Source organism: Myotis myotis, unplaced genomic scaffold (genome assembly GCF_014108235.1).
Source record: "Myotis myotis isolate mMyoMyo1 unplaced genomic scaffold, mMyoMyo1.p scaffold_m19_p_5, whole genome shotgun sequence".
NCBI lineage: Eukaryota > Metazoa > Chordata > Mammalia > Chiroptera > Vespertilionidae > Myotis > Myotis myotis.
The window spans coordinates 103,609,531-103,634,690 of NW_023416357.1; the positions used below are offsets into that span (position 1 = coordinate 103,609,531).

The window sequence follows — 25,160 nt, forward strand, 5'->3', positions numbered from 1 at the left end:
TTTCAATGCCCAGAGTGTACGTTTTATTTGTCGGCGTTGTAGGGCGCTAAGGCACAGTGTCTTTGCTTCCAAGAACTTGAGAGGAATGGAGAAGCAAGTGTTCTTCGGGGCCAGGACCGCCGGCCGCCTTTTTGGCTGATGGCTGGGCCTCGGACCCCAGCCCCAGCAGACCCAAGGCTGTGCTGAAGAGGTTGATAGGAGTGGAGCCGTCAGTGATGAGGGTCGATTTCAGGCCCAGGCTCTGAAGCAGTTTTACCTGGAGGGAGCCGGAGGGTGAGAAGACAGAGTCAGACCCCGGTCCCTTCTCTTGTCCCCTTGGCCACTTCTCTAGGGCGGCTACCACCCACTCATCGGACACTGCAGCTGCCCCCCAAGCCGTCCTCATAGGCTCAGTCAGTGATCGGCGAGGGGCCTCAGCGGGGCCCGAGGGCGCATCGCCCTCATCCTGGGGTCGCAGAAGGCCTGAAAGCTCGGTCCGTCCCCGCAGCTGCCCCCAGGAGCTCACCATTCCACCCTTCGCTCGCCAAGCCTTTCTGGTCCTTACATGCAGCAAGTTTCATTCTCCTGTGTCTTTGCACTTGGACCCTCTCCTGGAAGCTCTTGTCAACTCTGCATAGTTCTCACGTGACCTTCCTTAGACCAACTAGTTTGAAATGCCACCTCCCCTTTCACGGCATCACCCACTTGACTTTCTTTGAAGCACTTGTCACATGGATGTCCCATCTGTTTATTGTGCCCCCAGAAGCTCCGGTCCACTGCTGAGTCTAGTGCAGTGCCCAGTATGACACCATGCTCAAATGATACAGGTCAGGACCTGGGATACAGGGACAGTTCCACCACTCCCTCACCTCACCCCTATCCCCTCAACATCTCTCTAGTCGGTGATTCTCAACCTTCTGGCCCTTTAGATACAGTTCCTCATGTTGTGACCCAACCATAAAATTATTTTCGTTGCTACATCATAACTGTAATGTTGCTACTGTTATGAATCGTCATGTAAATATCTGATATGCAGGATGGTCTTAGGCGACCCCTGTGAAAGGGTCGTTCGACCGCCAAAGGGGTCGCGACCCACAAGTTGAGAACCGCTGCTCTAGATGTTGTATTTGCCTCCCGGCTCTGCTGTCTTGGTTCCCAGTATGGTCCCAAGACACACACATGCTCCTCCCCCCACTCTCACCTGCATCTCTGGCCCTGCAATGGCAAGGTCCCTGATGGTGCTGGGGCCCAGGGCCTCCGTCATCTGCTTGAACTTCTTCACCTCCACCTCAGCCAGCTGCTGGGCCTTGCTCACCTCCAGCTCCAGCTGGGACCGGGCATAGGCCAGTTCTAGTTCTCGTACTTTCTTTACCCGCTGGAGCTCAGCCTCCTGAAAGGGGAAAACCCAGCATTCTTTCAATCACGTGGGCCCCCAGGGACGGTCCAGCAAGTCACCTAGCCAGTGAGCCTGAGGGAACTGAGGTGGAAGAGAGGGTATTGTAAACTTGTCAGTTAAGTGTGAATCCTGACGATGCCACCTTTTAGGTAGTGACCCATGGGAGGCCCCTCATCCAAGCCTCAGTCCCCTCATCTGTAAATGCAACAATACCTACCTTCATGGGCTTTTGAACATTAAATAAGATCATGCATGTAAAACATATGCAATACCTGGAACAAAACTGCCCAATGTTCGAGCGCATATCACACGGAAGATGAGTATAATAATCATCTGTGTCTTCCAGGCAGGTAGGAAGTGAATTGATAGAGGACAAGGACTTTATAAACCACAAACGTGAGTAGAGCTGAATATCAGGGCACTTGGTATCCCACTCGGCTGCAGGGACAGCAGGCCACACCCTCCCAGGGCATCTCCCCCACTCACCGTCTCAATGGCCAAGGCCTCTGCTTTCAGCTTGGCCTGCAGCACGGAGCCATGTCCCTCGATGCGGGCCGCCTCTGCGCGGGACTCCGCCTCCGCCTTGGCGGTCCCAGTGCTCTCCACGGCCGTGCTGGGGACACCCACAGTCAGCGAGACCCAGGAGGAAGCCCCGCTCTGTCCTGCTCTCCTCCAGCTCTGACTTGTGCTGCAGCCACTTTCACAAACACCCCCTGGCTCCCCCCACCAGCTGCTTTGTCAGAATCCTCAGCAGGCCATATTTTCTTTTAGTTCTTTTTATATTGAATATATCTATCTATCTATCTATCTATCTATCTATCTATCTATCTATCTATATATATATATAGAGAGAGAGAGAGAGAGAGACATCACGCATTGTTCCACTTGTTCATGCACCCGTTGGTTGATTCTAGTATGTGCCATGACTGGAGCTCGAACCTGCCATCTTGGCGTATTGGGACGATGCTCTAACTAACTGAGCTACCCAGTCGGGACTTCCTTTAGTTATCGACCCACCTCAGAGCCTCCAGCTCCAAGAGTTCCCTGCGCGCTTTCTCGGCTTCTGATTGGTCCAAGATCTTCTGGCGCTCAAGCCGGCCACGGGCTTCTTGTTCTAGTCTCTGAGCCTCATGCCTGGATGGGAGAGAGCAGAGAAGATGCTGGTGCGGGGCAGAGCTGGCACAGAGCTCCAAGGGCAGGGACCACTGATCTACGTGGGACAGAACCTGGCCCATGGGAGGCACCCAACATGAAACAGAAGGACTATGTGCGCACTGCGAGCCCAGCACGATTCTGGGCTCAAGGGAATGCGGTCATGACCAAGGCCCTGCTTTCCTACAGCTTACCATGCAGGGGAAAGAAACAAGTAGAGGAGGACGATTTCAGACAATGGCCTGCTCCCTGAAAGTGAGGACACCATGGCGACTTGGTGAAGAGGGTGCCGCTGCGGTTGGGGTAGAGAACCATGGGCTCTCCAAGGAGGTGACCTTCGGGCTGAGGCCCGAGGAGGGGCCTGTCCTGCAACTCCCAAGGGGCAGACCCTGGGAACAGGGAGCAGCCCGTGCAGAGAGCCTTCAGCTCAACCGTGCATTTGAAGAGCAGAAAGGAGCTGGTGGTGTGATGCCAACAGCAATCAAGACTCAACTACAGCAACTCTGTGCACACAGCTCACACAGGGGCGCACCTAGAGTGCCCAGCTCAGGCGACTGGGGAGGCTGAGCCACTGGGCCCTACAGGACACCTACTACGCAAGGCCACTCTGCCAATTCCAGGAAACATGGCAGCTCTACCCAATACACAGAAACAAACACAGGGAAGCAGCAAAATGCGGAGACAAAGAAACATGTCACAAATGAAAGAACAGAAGAAATTTCTAGAAAAAGAACTAAGTGAAATGGAAGCAAGCAAAGTACTAGATACAGAGTTCAAAACAATGGTTATAAGGATGCTCAAGGACCTTAATGAGAGCTTCAAGGGACTTAGTGAGAATTTCAAAGACATGAAAAAGGACCAGTCAGAAATTAAGCATACACTAATTAAATTACTTACAGGGATTCAACAGTAGAGGATTCAGAGAATCAAATCAATGATTTGGAATATAAGGAAGCAAAAACACCCCATCAGAAGAGCAAAAAGAAAAAAGAATCCAAAAATATGAAGATAGTGTTAGGAGCCTCTGGGACAACATCATGTGTACCGACATTTGCATTATGGGGGTGCCAGGAGAGGAGCGAGAGCAAGATATTAAAAACCTATTTGAAGAAATAATGACAGAAAACTTCCCCTACCTGGTGAAAGAAATAGACCTACAAGTCCAGGAAGCGCAGAACCCCAAACAAAAGGAATCCAAAGAGGACCACACCAAGACACATAATTAAAATGCCAAGCGTTAAAGACAGAATCTTGAAGGTAGCAAGAGAAAAGCAGTTACCTACTTACAAGGGAGCAAGGGCCCATACGACTGTCAGCTGATTTCTCAACATAAACTTTGCAGGCCAGAAGAAAGTAGCAAGAAATATTCAAAGTGATGGAAAGCAAGGACCTACAACCAAGATTACTCTACCCAGCAAAGCTCTCATTCAGAATAGAAGGTCAGATAAAGAGCTTCACAGACAAGAAAAAGCTAAAGGAGTTCATTACCACCAAACAAGTATTACATGAAATGTTGAAGGGTATTCTTTAAGAAGAGGAAGAAGAGATAGAAAATGTGAACAATAAAATGACAATACATATCAACAATCAAATCTAAAAATCAAAATAAATGAACAAGAAATCTAATGAACAAAATAAACTGAAGAATAAAATAGAACCAGAGGCCTGGAAACATGGAACTGATGAATCTCAGAGGGAAGGGGGTAGGGGGGTGGGAAGAGATTAACCAAAGATCTTATATGCATATACGCATCACCTACGGACACAGACAAGAGGGTGGTGAAGGCCTGGGGTGGGGCGGGGTGGGAACCAGCAAGGGGGGGGGGGGGGAGATATCTGTAATGCTCTCAACAATAAAAATTTTAAAAAAACTAAAACTAACAAAAACAAAACAAAGAAAGGAGCTGGTGGGCCTGGAGCCTGGGGAGAAGGCTGGAAGGTGAGGTGGGGCGGGGGGGGACCAGGGGAGCACTCAGAGTGCCTGCAAGAGCGCAGAAATGAGTTGGGTTCTGGCACAGGCAAGGTGAGAAGCCACAGGAGCAGGTGGCATCTGGTCACACTCTAAGTGGACCGTGGGGTCTTACCCACAGGACAACAGCAGACTGACCATCAGGGGACGCCATGTTATGCAGGGCCCAGCAGGGGGCTGGAGTGGAGCCCCTGGAGAGGTCTGGCATGGGAGGCGCTGTGGGCGGCTGCCCTCACTCACTTGGCAGCTGCCTCCTGGGAGTTGGTGGTGATCTCGATGGCCAGCTGGACGCTGCGCTGCAGGGCGTCCCGGGTCCTCTGGTCCACAGGCTCCACCGACTGCACGTCCACGCTGCTGATCACCAGGCCATTTTGGGGGAAGACGGCCCGATCCCGGGGCTGGAGTAGAGTCTCAGCGTCTGTCCCCTTGGGCTCCAGAGTCTCGAAGCCGAAGACGGCCGTGCGGATGATGCGGGCCGAGTTCTTGTGGAAGTCATCGAAGGTGACCGAGGCCACGGCCCCCCGCACCCGGGATGCTATGGCCTTGCAGGCGTCACCCACGAAGTCAGGCACGGAGAAGAGCTTAGCCGCCTCCTGGGGGTCCTTCCGGTCACTCAGCTCAAAGTGCCTGTGAGCAAAGGGGCCCAGGACAGGGAAGCATTTTCCTCCAGAAAACACCTCTCTCACCTTCACATGGGACTCTGACACCACCCTCCTGGCTGGGCGGGGTCATTCAGGGTAGAGAATGCTGATCAGGGTGCACCATGTACCAGTGAAGTCCTAAGAACCTTACCGTGTTCCCGTCTCATTCTCTCCGTCACTCTAGGACAGTGATGGCGAACCTGTGACACGCATGTCAGAGGTGACACGTGAACTCATTTTTTTGGTTGATTTTTCTTTGTTAAATGGCATTTAAATATATAAAATAAATATAAAAATATAAGTCTTTGTTTTGCTATGGTTGCAAAGATCAACAAATTTCTATATGTGACACGGCACCAGAGTTAAGTTAGGGTTTTTCAAAATGCTGACAGGCCGAGCTCAAAAGGTTCACCATCACTGGGCTATGCTCTTAGCGGTCATGCTCTAGCACCCCATCGGCCTCTGTCAGGGTCCCAACCACTCATCCGAGAGGTAAAGAACATCTCCTTGAGCCCTAGCTGGCTTGGCTCAATGGATAGAGCATCGGCCTGCGGACTGAAGGGTTCCGGGTTCAATTCCAGTCAAGGGCACATGCCTGGGTTGTGGGCTCCATCCCCAGTACGGGGCGTACAGGAGGCAGTTGATTGATGATTCTCTCTTATCATTGATGTTTCTCTCCCCCTCTCCCTTCCTCTCTGAAATCAATAAAAAAATATATATTTTTAAAAAAGAACACCTCCTCTGGTGTAGCGGAGCATCACCTCTAGGTGTGGCTTATCTTCTCTATCTCTAGCAGCTGCCATGTGATCCCTCACTATGTACAGCAAGCCTGTCAAACTCAAAGGCTAACACCAAACAAATGAGGCCCACGGCCCGTGAGTTTGACATGCTTGATGTCCAGGGCATTGTTCTGATGCTCATTGCATCCTTTCATCAGCCTGTGACATTTTATTTGTTTATTTTTGTTAATCCTCATCTGAGGATATTTCTTCCATTGATTGTAGAGAGAGTAGAAGGGAGGGAGGGAGGGGGAGAGAGAGAAGCATCAATATGAGAGAGACTAATCGATCGGTTGCCTCCCCCTTGTACCCAACCGGGCCCGGGGATCAAACCTGCAACCCAGGGGACCTACCCATGACCCTTTGGAGTGAAACTGATGGTCATGTGTCACCCTCATTTGACAGATGGGGGAACTGAAGAAAGTGTCAAGTCACTGGCTCAGAGCCACAGCTAGCAGATGGCAGGACTGGGACGCAGACCCAGGTGGTTGGCCCCAGAGCACGTGCTCTTGACCATCTGCCCACACCGCCACTCCTGCCCGTTGTGTCTGGTAGGTCTTCCGATAGCCTTGCAGTTGTGTGGCTCAATATGTGCCCGGAGTGTCCTCCAATCAGGTGCCCAAACCCCTGCTCCCAGGAGGGGAGCCCACACCTTCCCTGTCATTCCACGGGGGCATCGGATGGGTTTGGGGAACCCCTGCGTGTCCCTCTTGACCACAGCATAGAGTCAGGCGCTCCGCCTCATTCGCAGCCCAGCACTTGCAGGAGGCATCTCTCGTTCTCAGGGTTCTGCTGGGGCTGCTCCCGCAGAAGCCGCCATCGCCCACCCCGTCGCCCCCTCCCCAGCCCGCCCGCCCCTTACCAGTTGTATGCGAGCTGCAGCTGCAGCCGGGCATGGTCTGCGGTTTCGATGGTGATGACGTCTGTGAAGAAGTCCGGCCCGAGCAGCAGGCAGAGCGCTCGGCGGGCGTGGGGGCGCTTGGGCCGCCCGGCCGAGAGGGACAACACTGTGAACTGCTCCTCAGGACCCAGCGACACCAGCTCCGGCCCAAATACCACGCTGCAGAGGGAGGCGGGAGTGAGACACACAGAGCCCCACTGCCGCCCGCCGCCCGCCCGCCGGCCCCCCATCCAGCCCGGCCCTCACCGCGCCCTCTTCTCTCTGTAGTCGTACACCTGCACCGCCGCGTTGTGCGGGACGCGGTAGCTGACCACGCGGGTCTTGTTCCGGGGAGCCGAGGGCAGCGCCTTGGTCACCTCCTTCCCTCTGTCGGCCAGAGGGTCCTGCCCCTTGTTGAGCAGCTCCTCCACCCCCGGGGGCAGCTCCTTCTCCCACAGGACCTCGTCCTCCGTCAGCATGTAGGTGCTTCCAATCACCGCACGCACCTCCAGGGGACAAGGAGGGGGTTGCGGGGAGGGTGCAGGGGAGAGACCCACCCGCAGCGGGAGCAGGGCTGGCGGGGCAGTGGCCCGGCCGTTAAACAGTCTCTGGGATGAGGCTGCGTTCACACCCGCCACCTGCGGGCTGTCACTCTGTCACCTCCCGGCCTCAGTTCCTCACCTGCTAAAGGGACCCCTCGGCGGCTACCTCACAGGGTTGAGTGAATGACATCTCACATGTCTAGTGCTGAGGACTTGGCACATAGTAAGGGCCTGATATTATTTCTTCTGGAATTTTCCTTCCTGGGCAGCTTGGCCGGTGTCCCAAGGACTGATGTCATCCTAGGGACCAGGTGGCATACACTAACACTACCTGGATTCTGAGCTCTACTTGTAGGTTGGACTCTTCGAGAGAGAGGTCAGAGATGTGGTCCTAGGTCAAACCAAGGTCAAGGTTTGAGGTGAGGGTCAAAGAGGAAGGACTCTATCAGGATAAGGGGCTGGGGGAGGAGGTCGGTTCTTACTGTTCCTCTGCCCACCCCAGTCAGGCCTTGACGCCAGGGGCCAGATCTGCAGTGGGAACAGAGTCCCCATCCTGTACCCTGGCTCACCTTCTCCCTGGGGGCGCGTCTAAAATGTGAAGTTAGATGTTTAAGACAAAGGGAAGGCAGAGGCACATACTCCACAGAACGCCCTCACACCTGCCCGCCGGTGGCTCAGCTGCTATCAGTGCCACTGACGCCCCCTCCGGCCTGCACCTCGCACCTCGCCCATCGGCCTCCCCCTCGCCCAGCGCAGTGAGTGTCCGGCCCTCGGCAGTTACCCTTCCTGTCTTGATGTCCTGCACGTAGATGCCCTCGTTCTGGTCCAGGGGGATGGCCTGGCGCTCCTCCACCACCTCCACCATGGCAGACGGCACGTACTCCAGGGGGCCACGGATGAGCCAGTGGTCGCCAGCCTTGTGCGAGACCTTCTCCTCACCTTCCCCCTCCTCCAGGGGCTGCAGGGCCCTCAGCAGCAGCCCCTGCTGCTCCGACAGCACGTACACGTCCTGGATCCCTCGCTCCAGCCTCTCCCCCGGCTGGAGGAAAAAGGACTTCTCTCCCTGGTGGGGAGACACGGGGTCAGGAGCCTCTGATGGCACCACCTCCGCCAGCCCCTGGGCTCTTGTTGAGGACAGGAGCCCCCAGAGCTCTTTTCCCACCCCCACCCCGTTATGATACCGTGAAGTGTTAGCTGGACCCGGAGGCTCTGCAATGCCTGCAGGACCTGGACCCCCTCCTCCTTCCCCTCAGATTCATCAGTCTCTTCCAAATTTCCATGCCTGTGTGTTGAGCATCTGCCCCCTGGTGGTCAGTGCACATTATAGCTACAGGTCAAACAGTCACTTAGGCTTTTATATATATACTAGAGGCCCGATGCACGAAATTCATGCATGGGAGGGGTGGTGTGGATTCCCCTAAGCCTGGCCTGCACCCTCAGGGGATGTCCGACTGCCAGTTTGGGCCCAGCAGTCAGACATCCGTCTCGCAATCCGGGAAGACTGGCTCCTAACCACTCGCCTGCCTGCCTGATCACCCCTAACTGCCTCTGCCTCAGCCCCCACCGCAGCTTCATCCAGAAGGACATCCGGAAGGTCATTTGGCTGTTTGGCCTAATTAGCACATTATGCTTTTATTATTATAGATACTAGAGGCCCAATGCACAAAATTTGTGCAAGAGTAGGCCTTCCTTCCCCCGGCTGCCGGCACCAGCTTCTCTCTGTCACCCGAGACCCAGGCTTCCCTCACAGCCCGGCTTCGTCTGGAAGGATGTCCGGTCTAATTAGCATATTATGCTTTTATTATTATAGATAGATGATATTCCATTGTATGGATACACCGCAATTTTTTATCGATTCATCAACTAATAGACATTAGGTAGTTTCTACTTTTTTCTGCCTGTTTTTGCAAATAAAACGTTACAGGCACACGGCGGCACCGTCCATGGACAAGCGCTCCGTGCTGCTCTCACAGGACAGCCGAGCAGAGAGTTGCAACAGAAGCCATACCTACCGATTGCAAAGCCCCAAACATCAACAATTTGGCCTTTATAGAAAACGTTTGCCAACCCGTTAATCCCTTGTATAGTTCAGAGAGGGGATGAGATAAGGGTTGGGAAGGAGGGTAAACCAAGAGTTGTTTGTTTGTTTGTTTTACACAGAATGACGTTTCCAGGAACATGAAATAGAGAGTTTCCCGGTCTGTCTGCAGCGTGGGGCGGGGCCAGGGCGGCGCTCCCAGGGAGGCAGTGTGACTTGAGGTCAGGGGCTGCCCGGGAGACCAATGGGTGTGTGTCTCAGAGCTAGAACCTAGTGCACCAAGGCACAAAGGGAGCCATGACAAGTGGGCATTTCCAGAATATGGATCTGGTGCGGGAGAGAAGGGAGAGAGGTCCGAGCCCCTCCTGCCACTGAAGGACATTCACTCTGCGGGGGGCGGGGGGCACCTACCTTGACCACAAGCTTTTGCCCCAGCTGGTTCTTGCCATCCTGTCCAACTGGGTCGAGAATCACACAGTAGTTGCGGGGGCCCAAGGTGGTGATAGGCACGACCCCCAGCACCTCCTCGTAGACATCGGGCACGTGGGCCTCCGTGTCCTGCACCGTCACCAGCCACTCCTCCCCAGTGCGGCGGGCCACTCCCCTTGAGTCGCGGAAGTTCTGCAGAGCCCGGAGGTGCAGCGCTGTCTGCAGAGCAAGACGTTGGGTGTTTGAGCGAACCCCCCTCCGACCTCCTCAGGGGGCCTGGGAGCCCCGTTGGCCACCAAACGCTCCCGGGTCTCAGTGCCAGTTCCTACCACCCTGGGCCCTTTCAGTTGCCCCAGGATACTCCTTGGGTTACTGGCCTCTGAAGTTTTTCCTCCAGTGGCCCCAGCAGTATTGCTTCTCTTCTACGCTCATGTCACCGTCTCTGCCACCCTGAGCGTTCCCTGCCCGGACGTCCCCTGACCCGCATCCACCAGAGCACAGACCTTTTCTGTGAGGATCACGGCGTCCACCAAGTCCAGGACCTCCTCGAACACTGCGGGGAGGTACGCACCCACCGAGCGGACCAGCCATTCCTCTCCTGGTGGAGCAGTAAGGGTCAAAGGTCACCCAAGCTGGCTTCCCAGCTGCCCCTGGCCATAAACCCAGGCAAGTAACCTAATTTCTGTGTCTTGGTTTTGTTATATGGAAAATGGGAATAGTAGTGACTCAAGGTTGCTTGGGGACCAAATAAGTTACTATTTGCAAAGCATTTTGAGTCACCCCTGGCAGAGTTAGCACTGCATTTAAGACATTGCACATACATCGCATTTGTCAAACACAAGTGCCAATTACATGTGATCACCCGCTTTGCTGACCTAGAAACTGCCCCAGCTCATGATAAAGGGTGAGGGGAGGGAAAGGCTGTCAGCATGATGGTGGTCACAGGGTCAGGGCTGGACGTCGTCTGCATGAAGGCGGGTGGGGAAGCGGCTGTGGGCAGCCCTCAACGGCTGTAGCCACTTGTGAGTGGTTTCCCCACCTCCCCCTGCAGTTGAGAGAGTCGGAGCCGTGGCCCCCCCCCCCCCCAGTGCTCCTCCACAGCCTCACCGGTCACCCTCTCCTTGCCGTCCCGGTCCCGGCACTCTTTGCGGGCCCTCAGCCGCAGGGCCTGGTTCTGCCTGATGATCGTGGCCTGTATGATCTCTACGACCTCCACCTCCTTCTGGGGGATGTATGTGCCTTGAAGGGGAGGAGGCAGAGGTGACGGTCAGAAGGTATCAGGGCTGCGGTGGGAGGCAGGAAGCCTCGGACCTCACTCCGGCCCAATGGGAAGAACTCACCAGGTCCTTCAAATAGCCACTCATCTCCTGCGACTACCTTGTCTCCATTCTCATCCTCAAAATCCAGCAACGCCTTGAGATGGAGCGCCGTGTTGGGCAGCACCACCTGCAGCGGGGTGATGTCCTGATAGGGAAGAGGGGGGTCATGGGCATTCAGTGCTGTGACCCCAGGAGTCCAACCTGCTGCCTTGGAGGTCGGAATCCACGGCATCCATCTTTACACAAGCCCGAAATGAGACCCGGAATGAAACGTTCAAGATGGGGGGAGTCCCCAAGCCACCGGGTCTGCAGGACGGAGCGCTGACAGAGCGAGAGGCTGTCACTGCTGATGAGCCAAGGACACGCATTCCTCTGGGGCGAGACTTAGTCGTTTTGAACTAGAAATGTGGGCAGGGAATTGGGTCGAGGCTGGAGGGGAGACGCGGGGAAATATCTGGAAAGCTGAATAAAGTCATAGCTCATGGCCCAGCGTGCACTGGGCCCTCTGGGAAGTACAAGGCGGTGGGAAGGTATAAACTGCTAAACAGGCACATTTAAAGCCCGGGGCTTTGTTTTCAAGGTCGCCTCATGGTCGCCAGAGAGCCACTGTGCGCCAGTCGTCACATCCCCTTCCGTCAGGAGGGGGGGCCTGCCAACGAGCAGCCACCCGCTTCAGGAGTTTGCAGAAGTGTTTCTACGAGCAGGACTTCACTTGATCTGAGGGAGGCAGGCAGGTAAGGAGAGAGGCTGAGAGAGGCCAAGGAACATGACCGAGGTCACAGGACGAGTAAGGAACGGAATCAGGACTTGAACCTCTTTGGTGAAGTCCACCCGCTGCTCCCGACTCCAGCTGAGGGCACAGAAGGTCAAGTACCTCTGCGGTGCCCACTGGCCACAGACTGGGGGGTGGGGGGAGGCACAGCTGGAGGCTTACTGCGCTGCCGAGCTCTCCCCTATACACCTCACGTGCGTGGCGCTCAGCTGGCTGTGGTGGGGGCAGGTCATACCTCGTCATCACGGGCTTTAGGTTCCAGCAGGTGATGAGACACAGACACAGACCACTCTCTCAGGCAGACGGAGGACAGTGTGAAGGGAGAGCGGTCCAGAAGTTCAGGCGAAGGAGAAGTTGTAGCATGTGAACTGGGGCCCAAAGGAAGAGCTGGCCTTCGGTAAAGGTGTGGGAGCAGGCGAAGGCGGGCATTGTGGGAAGAGCCCGTAGTCAGTGTGTTTTCCACCTCCCACATCTCTTTTTAAAAAAAACTTTTAAAATTGATTTTCAGCCGAAACCGGTTTGGCTCAGTGGATAGAGCGTCGGCCTGCGGACTGAAAGGTCCCAGGTTCGATTCCGGTCAAGGCATGTGCCTGGGTTGTGGGCACATCCCCAGTGGGAGATGTGCAGGAGGCAGCTGATCGATGTTTCTCTCTCATCGATGTTTCTAACTCTATCTCTCTCCCTTCCTCTCTGAGAAAAATCAATAAAGTATATTAAAAAAAATTGATTTTCAAAGAGGAAGGAAAAGATAGCAAGATCATTGATGAGAGAGAATCATTGGTCGGCTGTCTCCTGCACGCCCCCTCCTGGGGATCGAACCCACAACCCATGCATGTGCTCTTGACCTGGGACCCTTCAGTTGGCAGGCTGACACTCTACCCATTGAGCCAAACCGGCTAGGGCCCCACATCTAGTCTTTCACCACTTCCTCTCTGTCCCATAGCAAATCCCGCCTAACTTCCTCTATGCCTGCCATCGCCCTCACCTAAGCTGCCAACATCTCTGGCCTGGATGATGGCAATATCTCTTCTCCCACCCTCCTTCCCTCCCTTCCTCTCTCTCTAAAAAAAAAAAAAAATAATAATAATCAATGGAGAGAATATCCTCAGGTGAGGATTAACAAAAACAAAAATAGCCCTAGCTGGTTTGGCTCAGTGGAGAGAGCTCAGCCTGAGGACTGAAGGGTCCAGGTTCGATTCTGGTCAAGGGCACATGCCCGGGTTGCAGGTTTGATCCCCAGTATGGGGCATGCAGGAGGCAGTCAATCAAGGATTCTCTTTCATCATTGATGTTTCTCTCTCTCTCTTCCTCTCTGAAATCAATAAAAGTAAATTAAAGTAAAAGCAGATAGGGGTAGGCATAAAGGGAAGGGGAGCCGAAACCGGTTTGGCTCAGGGGATAGAGCGTCAGCCTGCGGACTGAAAGGTCCCAGGTTCGATTCCAGTCAAGGGCATGTACCTGGGTTGTGGGCACATCCCCAGTAGGAGGTGTGCAGGAGGCAGCGGATCGATGTTTCTCTCTCATCGATGTTTCTAACTCTCTATCTCTCTCCCTTTCTCTCTGTAAAAATCAATAAAATATATTAAAAAAAAAAAGGGAAGGGACAGATCTGAGTCCTGCCGACGGTCTCAATTTCTAACTAAGCAGGGGAGCAAGCTGCTCAATGTGAGGACGGGACCTAGGAAGAGCAGAGAGGGTCAATATTTGCAGCAGGCAGAGGGGAAATGGAGAGAGACGTGATGAGCAGGGCTTGGGCTGGAAGGAGCCACTGGGCCTGTTGCCTGCTTGATACTGCTGTGGCGGCACAGCTGTCCACAGGCTAGCAAACCCGTCCGGAGTGTGAGTACATAAAGGGCAGGTGGTAACCCTGGTCCAGGACCCGGCTCTGCCGCAGGCCCAGCGCGTAGCGTTAAAATGAGGAGGTTCTGTCGGGGTAGGAAAGGAAGGACCGAAGAGCAACTGGGACAGAAGATGGGATCGAACGCCTTGAGGGGACATGGCACAGAGGAGGGCAGGAAGGAGGCTGGTGGCAGGAAGGAGGCTGGGGGGAGGGGCAGGCTGGAGAATAACCAAACCCGCACTGGACATGGCCCTGGCGGGGCTGAAGCCGAACAGAAGAGGCAGCGTCAGAGTTGAGGTCAGGAGAGCCAAGTGGCTGACAGGCTCCGAGGACAGGAGGGTGGGGGAAGGGAGGCCCAAGCCAGGGGCCACCCTCGGTGCAAACCCAGAAAGGAAGTGGCTCAGGCAGAGGCCAGTCCTGACAAGAGTGGGAAGACGCATCGCAGGGGCCCTGGGCTGAGGGAGAGCCTGGCTCCCCTGGATTGGAGCCGTGGGTTTGAGAGCATGAGCTGCTGTGGCTGGAAAGCAGAGGTGAAAGAGGCAGGGATGAGGGAAGCTTTCTGTCCAGGGAGCTTTTAAATACTCCCCCCCGCCCCCCCCCCCCCCCCCCCCCGCCCCGGCCGGGATTTAGCTGGTCTGAGGTCGGCCTAGATATGGGTGGTTTTCAACTTCTGACAGTTTCAGACTTAAATAAAGCTGATTCTGAGGCAAAGAATACCCCTAACTCTTCACTCAGAGTCCTCCAGGGTCAACAATCTAATTGTTCCTCTTCACTTTCCATCTCTACACACACACTCTGCAAAGCATTTACATCTCAGTGGACAGGGATGTCTTGGGGTTCCCTGGGTCACATTTCTAGGCTTCCAGGAGCGGGAGGCGCTGCTTAAGCAGAGGAACCCAGAGTGAAACGGTGTGAACGGGCAAGGAGGTGAAGGCAGGACAGTGATGGAAGCGAAGGTGGGACGCCCACAGGCTCAGGGCCTGTGCGACGAGGAGGGCCTGGCTGTCGGGGCAGCCTCCAGCGCCCTCCCGTGAGAAAACCAGGTGTCTGAACCTGGGCCTCATCTTGCCCGCCATTGCTGTCACTGCCCACCAGCGTCTGGCACTGTTTGAATGAATAAAATGCTTACTCTTGGCACAAGCCATTCAGTGCCAGATTGACCGGGAGTTCCCAGCAGGCTCTGGAGCCTGGTTGGTTAGGTGGTGAGATGGGCTGACAGCTCTCAAAAGGGCAAGTCTGTTGTGGGCAGGTGAGGAGGAAGGGGCATTTGGGGAAGGCCGTGGAGGGGCAATGAATCGATTCCACCCCCAGTGAACACCAGGAGCGCTCGCCGCCATCCCCTCCCACGGTGCCCATTTGTGTTCCCTCCTGAAGGCAGTGTGGTAGCAGGACAGGTAGAGAGGGTCCGGGGGAGGCAAGGCGGATACCTTTTCCAGAACCTCCCCTGGGTACAGGGGGAAGGGATCCTGGGCCAGCCGGATCTCCAGGTCAGCGTGGCGGAGCCGTACTTGCCCCGTGACATCGAACAGCACCGAGCCCTGCGCGTCCCGGGACACGGGGTTGGCCACTGTGCAGTAGTGGCGTGGGGGGACGGTCACCATGCACAGGGGGGCGAACAGGACCCTGTTGGAAGGGAGAAGTGGTGTGAGGACCCAGGGGACTTCCACTCCCAAAGGAGGTGGAGAAGGGGAGAGAAAGCTTCCTGTGACCCAAGTGAGGGCCAGTCCTCAGAAGAGACGGATGATCACGCCAGCTAGACCAACAGACCCTCCCCAGCCCAGGTGCCCCCACAGCCCAGCCCTGACACCCACCTCTCATTGTCCTGCCGGATATAAGTCTTTGGCCCAACCACCACACGGGACACATTGCTGTTCTGGTCCAGCACATGGATGTAGTGGTAAGGGGGGATGCGGATGATGGACTCTTCAGTTGCCATGGTTACACCTGTGCCTGGGGCAGATGCGTGGGGAGAAGATACAAGATGAAGACAGGGGGCCTAGGACGAGGCAGGCATGAGCCTGAAGACTGGCTGGAAATGGGGAAGGACCTTCCTCCTCCAACTCAGATTATTCTACCCCTCCCTGTGCCCGTGCCCAACTCTTCCTTGTTCTTCCCACCCTGGGCAGCACAGCTCACCCAGATTTCACCCCTGCCAAGAACTGCCCAACACAGTTACCCACAGACGCCCAGGGCTCTCGGCCGACCCTTTCCCTCCTTCCCATCCGCTTTACGGCCTGAGCTGCCTGCACGTGCCCAATCTCCAGTCCCCACGGTGGAGGAGCTGGGAGTGCAGGTCAGTCTCTGGGGGTGCTGTGGCTTCCCCAGCACGGTGGGGGTGGGGATCGGTGGCTCCTCCAGCGGCCTTTATTTCAGCCTTTATTTCAGGGGATCCTGAGGACCCCAGTATTCAACTGACAGCCTGTAGCCCAGGAATATTTGCATACTCTTTGCTCCTCCAGCCCCACCTGTGCTTGAAGCAGTCCTGAGATCCTTGACGGAACCGATGCTCCTGTAGAATCAGCTGGGTCAGGAGCAGCACAAATTATTCCAGTTCTTTCCTCCCCTTTCTCTCTGGTCTGTTGCCACCCTCAACTCCCTGAATCCTGGGCGGCTCCGCCCAGTGACTGGCCCGCTCAGGAAGTCACACCTCCTACCTGAACCCGCTCACTGCCTCCAGGAGCCTTGGTCTTTGGACAACATGTACCTTTGGGTCACACAAAGGAAACCAAGTTAACTAAACAACTCAAAGCCTTGTCTCCTGAGACTTCCGTCAGACATCTTAAAAGCCACCTGCTCCACCATTCATCCAGCTCCCAAGCTGAGCGAGAAATGCGGAGCCAGGAGGGAGGGTGGGCACAGGAATAAGAGGCAGGGGCCACGACCCTATAGAGTCAAGGCGAGGAGACCCAAGAGTTTTACTTGACCTATATAATCTGTAAAATGCCAATTTTGGGGTTTAGAAATTGAGAGTTTTCACAAACCCCCAATTCCTGCTTTTCTTGAATTAGGAGATAGACCCTACGTTCCCACAGACAGAACTGGTTAGCGCCAAGGAGCAGCTGTGCCTTTGGGTGGGACACAGGTTTTCCTGCTTACCGCAGGCCCCACCACTCCCTGCTGCCTTCCACCCGGACCCTCACGCCACCTGCCTGGCTCCTGTTCAAAATACTGTAACTCAGCAGCATCCAATAGGACATCCTACAATGATGGAGACATTCTACATCTGTGCTGTCTTTGGGCTGACCACATTTGAAATATGGCTAGTGTAACTGAGGAGGTTTTTACATATATATCTATTGCTTTCAGAGAGGAAGGGAGAGGGGAGAGAGATGGAAACATCAATGATGAGAGAATCATTGATCGGCTGCCTCCTGCGCGCCCCACACTGGGGATTGAGCCCGCAACCTGGGCATGTGCCCTGGCCAGGAATGGAACCGTCAATGCTCAACTACTGAGCCACACCAGTCGGGCTGTAAGTTTTAGACTTTAATTAACATACCCAAGTGAGAAGGTACCAAATATGATGCAAAATATTGTGGGCTGGGTTTGTTTTCTTTTTTTTGGCAGGGAGGGGTTAGCCAAGTACATACATCTGAAACTAATACAAAATATTGAACATAAACTGTAACTGAAAAAGCAATAGCCAAATGTGGCTGGTCGATCCCACATTAGAGAGTGTAGCTCTAGGGAGCCGAGTCCCAGATAGGGACGAGTCCTCCAAGCCCCACAGCACGTCAGTGGTGCTTCTGCGACGAGAATCCTAAGGAGTGGCGCCCTCACAGGACGGTGTGATTAACGCTGCAGACTCAGACAGACTGCCTGGGCTTCCTGACAATCCCGATCTGCCGCTTGCATGCCTTGCATTGTTTCCTAATACCTTACTTCGTTTTTAAAGGGGTTACAGTCTTGATCTGTTTTCCTGGTACACTTTTCACACCAGAGGGATGTTATTCTACTCATTCTTTTATCTTGCAACTTTGTATGGGATTTGACCTTGGAACTTTTCTGTCGCTTTTTTATATGAATTCCCCTTAACTTGTAGGAGAGTGGCTTTCCTAAAGCCAGAGCGCCCTCTTCTGTTGATGTCCGGTAGTGTTTGCAAATGTTAGGGCGGGCGTTCTGTTTTGGGGTTCTGTTCCCCTCCTCACGCTTTCCTTCCTATTGCCCCATCCTGCTCGGCTGTGCTCCAATCCCTGAAATTGCTCCCTGACGTGAAATTGCTTCACATGTGCCCCGGGGGCTGGAACTGCCTGGATCTTCGTCCTCCCCTTTACTGGGTTAGTGATCTGGGACAAGTCCCTTGCCTTCCCTATTCCTGTTCCCTGGCCAATAAAGTGGGGACGGGTAGGGCCTTTACCCAGCTCTGAGGGCTGAGTTTATCATAGAGCACTTGGGACAGAGCCTGGCCCTTCAGAAGCACCGTGTCTATGAGGCAGGGACTGGCGTGAGGCCACTTTCCTATGCATTAGAGAAGGGGTCTTCAAACTGCGGCCCGCCAAAAACATTTATCCGGCCCACCGGTGTTCTTGCAGCCGCTGCCTGTTTGCTGAATTTGTTCATAGTTTTTTTTTAAACTATAGTCTGGCCCTCCAACGGTCTGAGGGACAGTGAACTGGCCCCCTGTTTAAAAAGTTTGAGGACCCCTGCATTAGAGCATGTGACCGAACACCAGACACTCACCATCTCACCTGGCCCCTCGACCTCAACCCTTCCCATTTCTGGTCAGGAATGTGGCGGGTCTTGTGTCATGCCAGCTGTGGGGCCAGAACTGCAAAGAAAGGGGCGTCTGGCCACCCACTGAGGCCTTTTCTAGCTGCTCCTGTGCTGGGCTCTCTGCAGGCGGCAGCCTGGCCGGGAAGGCAGATGGGGGAGAGGAAGAGCTGGGGCTGCAGGCGGAGGTGTGGACAGGCTGCAGGAGGCCCTGCAGGGAAGAGCTGAACTCTAGGTTATGCAAGGCTGGGAAGCAGGCTCTGGAAATAGTCTCCAACGGCTCGCTGTTGATGCTCCCAATCCCCACCCGCTATGGCTGAGGCCTCTCCACCATCTGTCACCCCAGCTGGGCTCAGTCAGTGGGGCTGAGAGCCTGGCCCGGCTCCCTGACTCAGCTGCGAGTCATCCTTCCAACCGATCAAACTGGGCTCCTGCCTTGTTCTGAAGCCAAGCCCTTGCCAACTACCCGTTTCAGTACCAGGACTTTTCTTAACCTCCCTGCCAGGTTCACCCAAGAACAGGCTTTGCCTTTTCCCTCGCCATCCCCAGGAGTGAGCTTCCATAGAGGGCCTCTCAGGAGATCCGGGGAAACCGTTCAACTCAGGCAGGATGTTTGTGACAAGTTTCAGATTTAGACTTTTGTGGTTTACCAGATGACATGTACAGTCAGAGCATTTTACTCCCAATACATCAGGGCCCTCAAAAGAAAATGGGCCGGTTGGCGTGGCTCAGTTGAGCATTGACCTATGAACCAAGTCATGGTTCAGTTCCCAGTCAGGGCACACGCCCGGGTTGTGGGTTCGATCCCCAGTGTGGGCTGTGCAGGAGGCAGCTGATCAATGATTCTCTCTCATCATTGATGTTTCTCTCTCTCCGTCTCTCTTCCTCTCTGAAATCATATATATATATGAATGACAATGGCTAGTCTGTTGACTTTTGAAAGGCCCTGCCCTGACTTCGGTTTGGCCCCAACTCCCCAAATCCATCCAGACCTCCCTTTAGTGCCTGCTTCTGAGATCTGCCCTCGTCTGCTCTCTGGGCACATGTCCGGGTTTGCCTGATCACATGCCCCCACGTGTCATGAGGCTCCTGTAAGAACCAGTCAGTTTTCACCCGAAGTCTCAGAGACCAGCAGCTCCCGCTGCACCACACGCTCCCCCCCTCACACAGAGGCCAGGGAACGGGTGGATGAGCAGAGACAACACAGCCTGTGAGGAGGAGCTGGGTTCATCCTCTAGTTAAGAGACAGCGTTCACCTGTGTCTCCGCTGAACGGGAAACTTATGCTACAGCAAAATGTAATTAATGAGCGAGGAGTCCCTACATATCAGAGATCTTCAGGGTCAACCGTGAGTGGCTGACAGTGAATCTTAAACAACAGATGCCCAAGTTACCAGCCACGCTGGTGGGCAGTGAGCAGCAGCAGCCTCACATGGAAGCTTGAAATGCAGAATCTTGGGCCCCACCCAAGAGCTGCTGAGTTAGCTGGCACCTTAACTAAACCCCAATGATTGGGGCTGACATTAAAGTATGAGCAGAACAAAGATGAGCTCAGATTACAGACTGCTTCATTTATTCTCCCCCAGCCCCTCACCCCCAGGCCAAGTAGCCCCCAGCCCCTCACCCCCAGGCCAAGTAGCCCGTAGCCAACACAAGCCCCCCAATCCTAAGGCCTGGGCTCTGGGTCCAGCAGGCCTGCAGCTGGAGGTGAGGCCGTGATTCAGCCTCGCCACCATCACCTCTATCAAGCTCAGACAATTGCACGTGAAGTGCAGCCCAAACAGGCGCTCACCTTCCCAGTTTCCTTCACCAAATTTCAACGTTCTAGTCTTCGTTGGAGAATCAGTCACACTCAGGCACCTCTCTCCCAGACCACTTCCTGGCTTAGGGGATTACTTCCCGCTCTAGGGGACGACAGCGGAAATTCTGGAGGATGTCTCACGCAAACCATTTAGCAGCAGAACTTTAGGGACTTTTCTTCCTAGGAAAGTCTTTCTGAGCTCCAGCCCAGCTAGGCCACTTTGTGGGAGGAGCAGCAGCTCAGGTGCCTCTTGTCCTGCCTCCATCCCTACCTCCATCGCCCTCCCGCGTGCTGCCAGTGAATGCCAATCACTGAAGGTAAGGGTCGCCTAGATTAGGAGCGACCCAGGAACCGGCTTCAGAACCCCTGGTCCAGGTCAATGTTTTCTAAACTTGCCGTCGGAGGACTCAGCTGCTAGTGCTCCCAGGTCTCACCCCAGACCCAACGGGCAGAGGTTCCCGGGAGACTCTGGAACTTGTACCATCGGCAAGTTCCCTTGAATAACAGCTCCCATCATTCATTATTAAGAACTTAATCTGTGTCAGGCATGGCGTGAAGTACCTTTAATTAACTCCTTTACTCCTCGAAAGAACCTGGAAGCTAAGGAACTTGCTGAGGATCACAGAATGGTCAAAGGCCGAAGCCAGAGTTCCACCCCAGGTGCCTGGACTGCAGAGCCCCCAACCAGGAGGCAGCTGGGCTTCTCAGGCACAAATGTCAATAAGACCCAGAACAAGGGCTTGGGTGGGGCTGGGTGCTCCCAGGGAATAGTGCCAATGGCAGTTCAAAGGTGAGCATTCTCTGCCACCTGAGAGGGCAGCACCCAACAAGGAGGCCCGAGGTATTCCAGGTGGCTGCCCTGCCTGCTCATGGCTTTGGAGAGTGCCCTGCCCAGGAAGCACCACTCCAGGGCAGGCTGGGTGCCCTGCGTGCCAAGGGGAGAAACAGGCAGGCGTTCCCAGGGAGTCAGTTGGCACCCCTCGCGACAGCCAACCTTTCCCCCATAAGCCTGGGGTCCACCAGGCAGACAGCAGAACACAGGACATCGGTCTCAACCCCCATTCCCCGCCCCTCCATGCTTCACTCCTGAGATCGGTCCCAGAGCTTCCCATTTCCCACTTCCCCTCACACGGAGAGCAAGCCTTGCTCACCCAACTCCACTCCTTCTGGGATGAAGCCTCGAGATTGCTCTGCTAATGGCGTCTCAAGTGATCTGCAAAGCCCACAGTTGGCATAGCCCTGAGCGGGACGGTATGAAAACCTCAATATTTGGCAAAGTTGAGGCATCTCAATGGGGACAAATCACATTCCAAGAACTCTAGGGACAGGCCAGAGCCCAGGCCCCCAGGAGGGTGGGGAGGCCCGTGAATACAGCAGGGCCCAATCTAATCCTAGGAGGGTGTGAATGGACCCCTTACGCTTCCTCTGGCCTTACTGCTGACGTGGGAGCTTGAAGTTAGGGAGGCCCGAGATTTTGGAGGTGAGGGGTGTTGGCAAGGTGACAAATTGATCTATTTTTACTTCAAAAGACAGAATAGAACTCCACCAAGGAAAACAAAATCTCTAAAGGCCAAGCCTCCACCCACTTCTCCCTACTCTGCCTCAGAGGGTCTTAGCTGCCCTAACAGAAGGCACTGAAAGGCAAGACAGGCTGGAAAGAGCCCCGAGGGGCACAAGGCCCGACACTGACTCGGGGTGTTGGGGCCTGTACTCAGTACTCACATCCAGAAGTGTGGCTGACTGCAGTGACTCTTCAGACTGGGGAAAGCAGGAGCCCAGCCCCAGGGATCACTTCCCGGTAGCGCAGGGCAGGCTCAGGGTGGGGCTTAGGCATTTAAAGGGCCCTTGCAGCTGTTGCTCCTTGTCTCCTCTGGGCGGCTTTCACCGCAGCTGCAGGCACTGCAGCTCATTTAACACTCGGGAATTCCTGCCGCAGAACCAGCTGGCCTCACTGGGCAAGGTCAGAGGACTGAAGACAGGTGTGGATGAGTTCACGGCTAACTTCCCAACCTGGGCGAAGACAATGATGCCTTCCCAACTGTTAGGCTCCAGCTGCAGCCCCTCTTCTAAGAGAGGATGACTTTGTATTTTTTATTTTAGATTCAGACATTTCAGGCCAGGTCTCCAAACAGATTCAACAGAAAACATACACACACACATGCCCTCTCACCGGCAGGGTGCTGTGTTGGGGTTCTGGAGTTTCCCTCCTCTCTCCACGTTCCCCAGCATCCAGGGTTAGGGAAGGCCAGCCAAGGCCCCAAGCAGGCACACACACTGCAGCCTAAGGCAGCACAGTCAGTACTTCCGCTGCCGGGGGAAGAGACTACTCCCTGAGGACCGCAGTGGGGGGCTGGTAGGGCTGGAGTCCCCTGAGTCCAGGCTGAACAGGTCCCTGCCAGTACGAAGGATCTGCTCCTCCAGCTTCTTGTGTCGCTTCATGTCTGAGAGGACTTTGTCCAGGCGGGCTTCCCGTTTCTGGCTCCGGGCTGAGCTTCCTGGAGAAGGGAAGGTGAGAAACGTGGAGGGGGTGAGGCCATGCGCTTGGGGGTCACCAGGGAAGACCACCTCGGGCAGTGGAGAGCAGTGCAAAGGCCCCAGGATAGAAACAGGGAGGTCTGTTCGAAGAGTGTAGAGAGCTGGGGAGACATGAAAGATGAGGCCAAAGAAATGAGGTGGAGGCCATGATAAGGGGTTTGGATCTTATTTTAAGTGGAAATGCCTTTGGAAGCCTTGGTGGGGGTTGGATACGCTCTCAACACGCTCTCCCCTCTCTCCCCAGCAATGGAAACCTTTGGAGGATTTTAGACGGAGAAGTGACATGATTTATGTTCTAAAAGGATCATTCTAGTCACTGAGATTGGAGGCAGAGAGATCAGTAAGGTGCTACTGCAACTCAGACGAGATGGTGGCTGGGATGAGCGGATGGTGTTGAAAGCTGCAGATGAACTTGGGAATGTTGTGCTCACTACTACAATGCGCAGCTACTGGACTTGCTGCTGCTGGCTTGAATGTTGGAGTAAGAGAAAGAGAAAGAGAAATCAGGAATGGCTCTACGGGTAAATTCTAGGAAGGCATAAGGGTGAAAACTGGGTCAGGTTAGGAGACATACACAGGGGGATACGGGTGTGAACCCAGATAATAATGAATGACCGGGAAGACCTGGACTTCTGGAGAGAATGGAGAGAAAGGAAATGGGAGCCATGATAGAATTACCTGTGGAATTCTCTTAAAGGAATATAGGGTTATGGGTTTAAGCCAGTGGTTCTCAATCTTGGCTGCACATTAGAATCACCCGAGAATCTTTTTAAAATCCTGATTTCTGGGCCTCATCCTCCGGAAATTCTGTTTCTTTGTTACCAATGTTGTGGCCCCACCCCATAACAAAGAAACAGAATTTCCGGAGGATGAGGCCCAGAAATCAGGATTTTAAAAAGATTCCCAGGTGATTCTAATGTGCAGCCAAGGTTGAGAACCACTGGCTTAAGCTGAAAGGATGGCGCCCCTGTGTGAACGCGCTCCCCTGCAGCAGCAAGTTGTAGAACAGCCAGGGCACCAGACAACGGCCTCTTGGAGAGTCACTTTCTGGGTTAGTGGGAGCAGAAGCCCTTCACCTCCCCCACGCCCCTCCCTGCGGTCAGTACCTGGAGTGCGTCTCCGGTCAATCAGGGAGTCCTTTGGTGTCATCGGCTCATCATCGAAGTCAAATTCTGTGGGCACGTGCGGCCTGGGACAGGTGGGCAAGGAGTGAAGGGTGAGGGTGGTGCTCCGCCCGCCTGCCAGCCTTCTCTCCCGCTCTCTCCCCTCCCTCCGCTTCGCCTGCTCCTGAGTCCCGCCTCCCCTCGCTATTCCCTCCTGGGCCTCACTTTTCCTCTTTCTCCTCTTGGGCCTCGGGCTCCTCGTCGGATCTCTCCTCTTCACTCTGAGCCTCGGGAGTGGGCGGCCGGCGGGGCAGGATCTCCGCCTGCAGCTCCAGGGTGCCCTGGGCGGCCAGCAGTTCATAGAGCCGCTGGATTTCGGAGGGGGGCGGCCGCCAGGACTGCCCATCGGCGGGCAGCTCCACCTCCTCATCGCTGCAGGGCACGCACCAGTCCTCGGCGTCGGCCTGGGCACGCTCCTCCCCCTCGGCGCCCGGGGCTTCTCCCGGCAGCTCCTCGACCCCAGACCCCTCGCGCTCGGCCTCCTCCCGGCCTCCTTCCCCCTCTTCCTCGGCTCTACCGGCCGCAGCCGAAGGGCCTGCGGTGTCTCCCACGGCCAGAGCCTGGAGGCCGGAGGTCACCTCCCCTTCTTCGGACAGAGGCGCCGCCGTGGTGGCCACAATGTCTCCATGGCCCCGGACAAGGGACATAAGCCACTAAGGAAGGGACCCTGGGATGACAGGGGAGGCGGGAGTCCTCCGCCGGGGGCCCCGGTCCCCGGGGGAGGGGTGTCCCTAAGGCTGGCTCTCCAACCAATCGGGCTCCAGCAGCGATCCCCGCGACCAGACCGCCGGTCCCCGGGAGGGGGCGCTCAGCTTCCGGCAGGGACCCCGCCCACGGACTGGGGGCCGGTGCTCCGTGTCCCCGGCTACGGCAGGACCCACTGCCCGGCCGGGCCGCTCTCCTCGCCGGCACGCCGCCCCCGCCGCCGCCGTACGCACCCGGAGCTCGGCCCGCCGCGGGCTGCGCAGGGTCGCAGGGCGCAGGCGCAGAGACGGCGCGGCGGGCGCCCCGCCAGGGAAGCGACTCGGGGAGGGAAGCGGGAGCTCGCACATGCGCAGGCGGCGCCGGGCGCAGGCTGCGCCCGCAGGAAAGATGGCCGTCGGCGCGGTGCGGGGCGCGGTGCGGGCGCGCTCCCCGGGAGGTTCGCCCCCCGCGGGGCAGTGCTGGCGCACCCGGTGGCGGACCAACGTGAGGACCAACTGAGGCCGGAAGCGAG

The 25,160-nt window shown here is 55.5% G+C and overlaps 2 protein-coding genes across 7 annotated transcripts; both read right to left on the reverse strand.

The window, feature by feature from the left end:
• LOC118656026 (major vault protein) lies at positions 1-22,548 on the reverse strand. Of its 6 annotated transcripts, XM_036308696.1 has the most exons (16): positions 21,969-22,085; positions 20,238-20,349; positions 15,548-15,686; positions 15,164-15,359; positions 11,146-11,269; positions 10,913-11,044; positions 10,309-10,403; positions 9,788-10,024; positions 8,120-8,401; positions 7,064-7,302; positions 6,779-6,976; positions 4,737-5,123; positions 2,393-2,509; positions 1,862-1,988; positions 1,181-1,369; positions 1-256 (listed from the first exon to the last, which is right to left on the reverse strand). In XM_036308696.1, the coding sequence occupies exons 3-16, from the start codon at positions 15,670-15,672 to the stop codon at positions 47-49; spliced, it is 2,658 nt and encodes an 885-aa protein (XP_036164589.1). In that variant the 5' UTR covers positions 15,673-15,686; positions 20,238-20,349; positions 21,969-22,085; the 3' UTR covers positions 1-46. The 6 variants fall into 6 exon arrangements, with proteins under 6 accessions (XP_036164589.1, XP_036164592.1, XP_036164593.1 ...); XM_036308699.1 differs by lacking the exons at positions 20,238-20,349; positions 21,969-22,085 and adding an exon at positions 22,417-22,548; XM_036308700.1 differs by lacking the exons at positions 20,238-20,349; positions 21,969-22,085 and adding an exon at positions 22,417-22,539 and having other exon boundaries at positions 15,548-15,680.
• PAGR1 (PAXIP1 associated glutamate rich protein 1) lies at positions 22,294-25,100 on the reverse strand. Its single transcript, XM_036308702.1, has 3 exons — positions 24,110-25,100; positions 23,888-23,970; positions 22,294-22,741 (listed from the first exon to the last, which is right to left on the reverse strand). Exons 1-3 carry the CDS (start codon positions 24,589-24,591, stop codon positions 22,542-22,544), a joined length of 765 nt encoding a protein of 254 aa, XP_036164595.1. The 5' UTR covers positions 24,592-25,100; the 3' UTR covers positions 22,294-22,541.
• Between the last annotated feature and the right edge of the window lie 60 nt (positions 25,101-25,160).

Excerpts from the sequence above, each read along its gene's own strand:
- LOC118656026 (XM_036308699.1), bottom strand. The coding sequence starts at position 15,672 with ATGGCAACTGAAGAGTCCATCATCCGCATCCCCCCTTACCACTACATC. Across the intron at positions 6,977-7,063 it reads TACAGAGAGAAGAGGGCGCG|CGTGGTATTTGGGCCGGAGC; the intron begins GTGAGGGCCGGG and ends CTCCCTCTGCAG. Across the intron at positions 1,989-2,392 it reads TTGGAGCTGGAGGCTCTGAG|CACGGCCGTGGAGAGCACTG; the intron begins GTGGGTCGATAA and ends GGGTGTCCCCAG.
- PAGR1 (XM_036308702.1), bottom strand. The coding sequence starts at position 24,591 with ATGTCCCTTGTCCGGGGCCATGGAGACATTGTGGCCACCACGGCGGCG. Across the intron at positions 23,971-24,109 it reads CAAGAGGAGAAAGAGGAAAA|GCCGCACGTGCCCACAGAAT; the intron begins GTGAGGCCCAGG and ends CACCTGTCCCAG. Across the intron at positions 22,742-23,887 it reads TGACCGGAGACGCACTCCAG|GAAGCTCAGCCCGGAGCCAG; the intron begins GTACTGACCGCA and ends TCCCTTCTCCAG.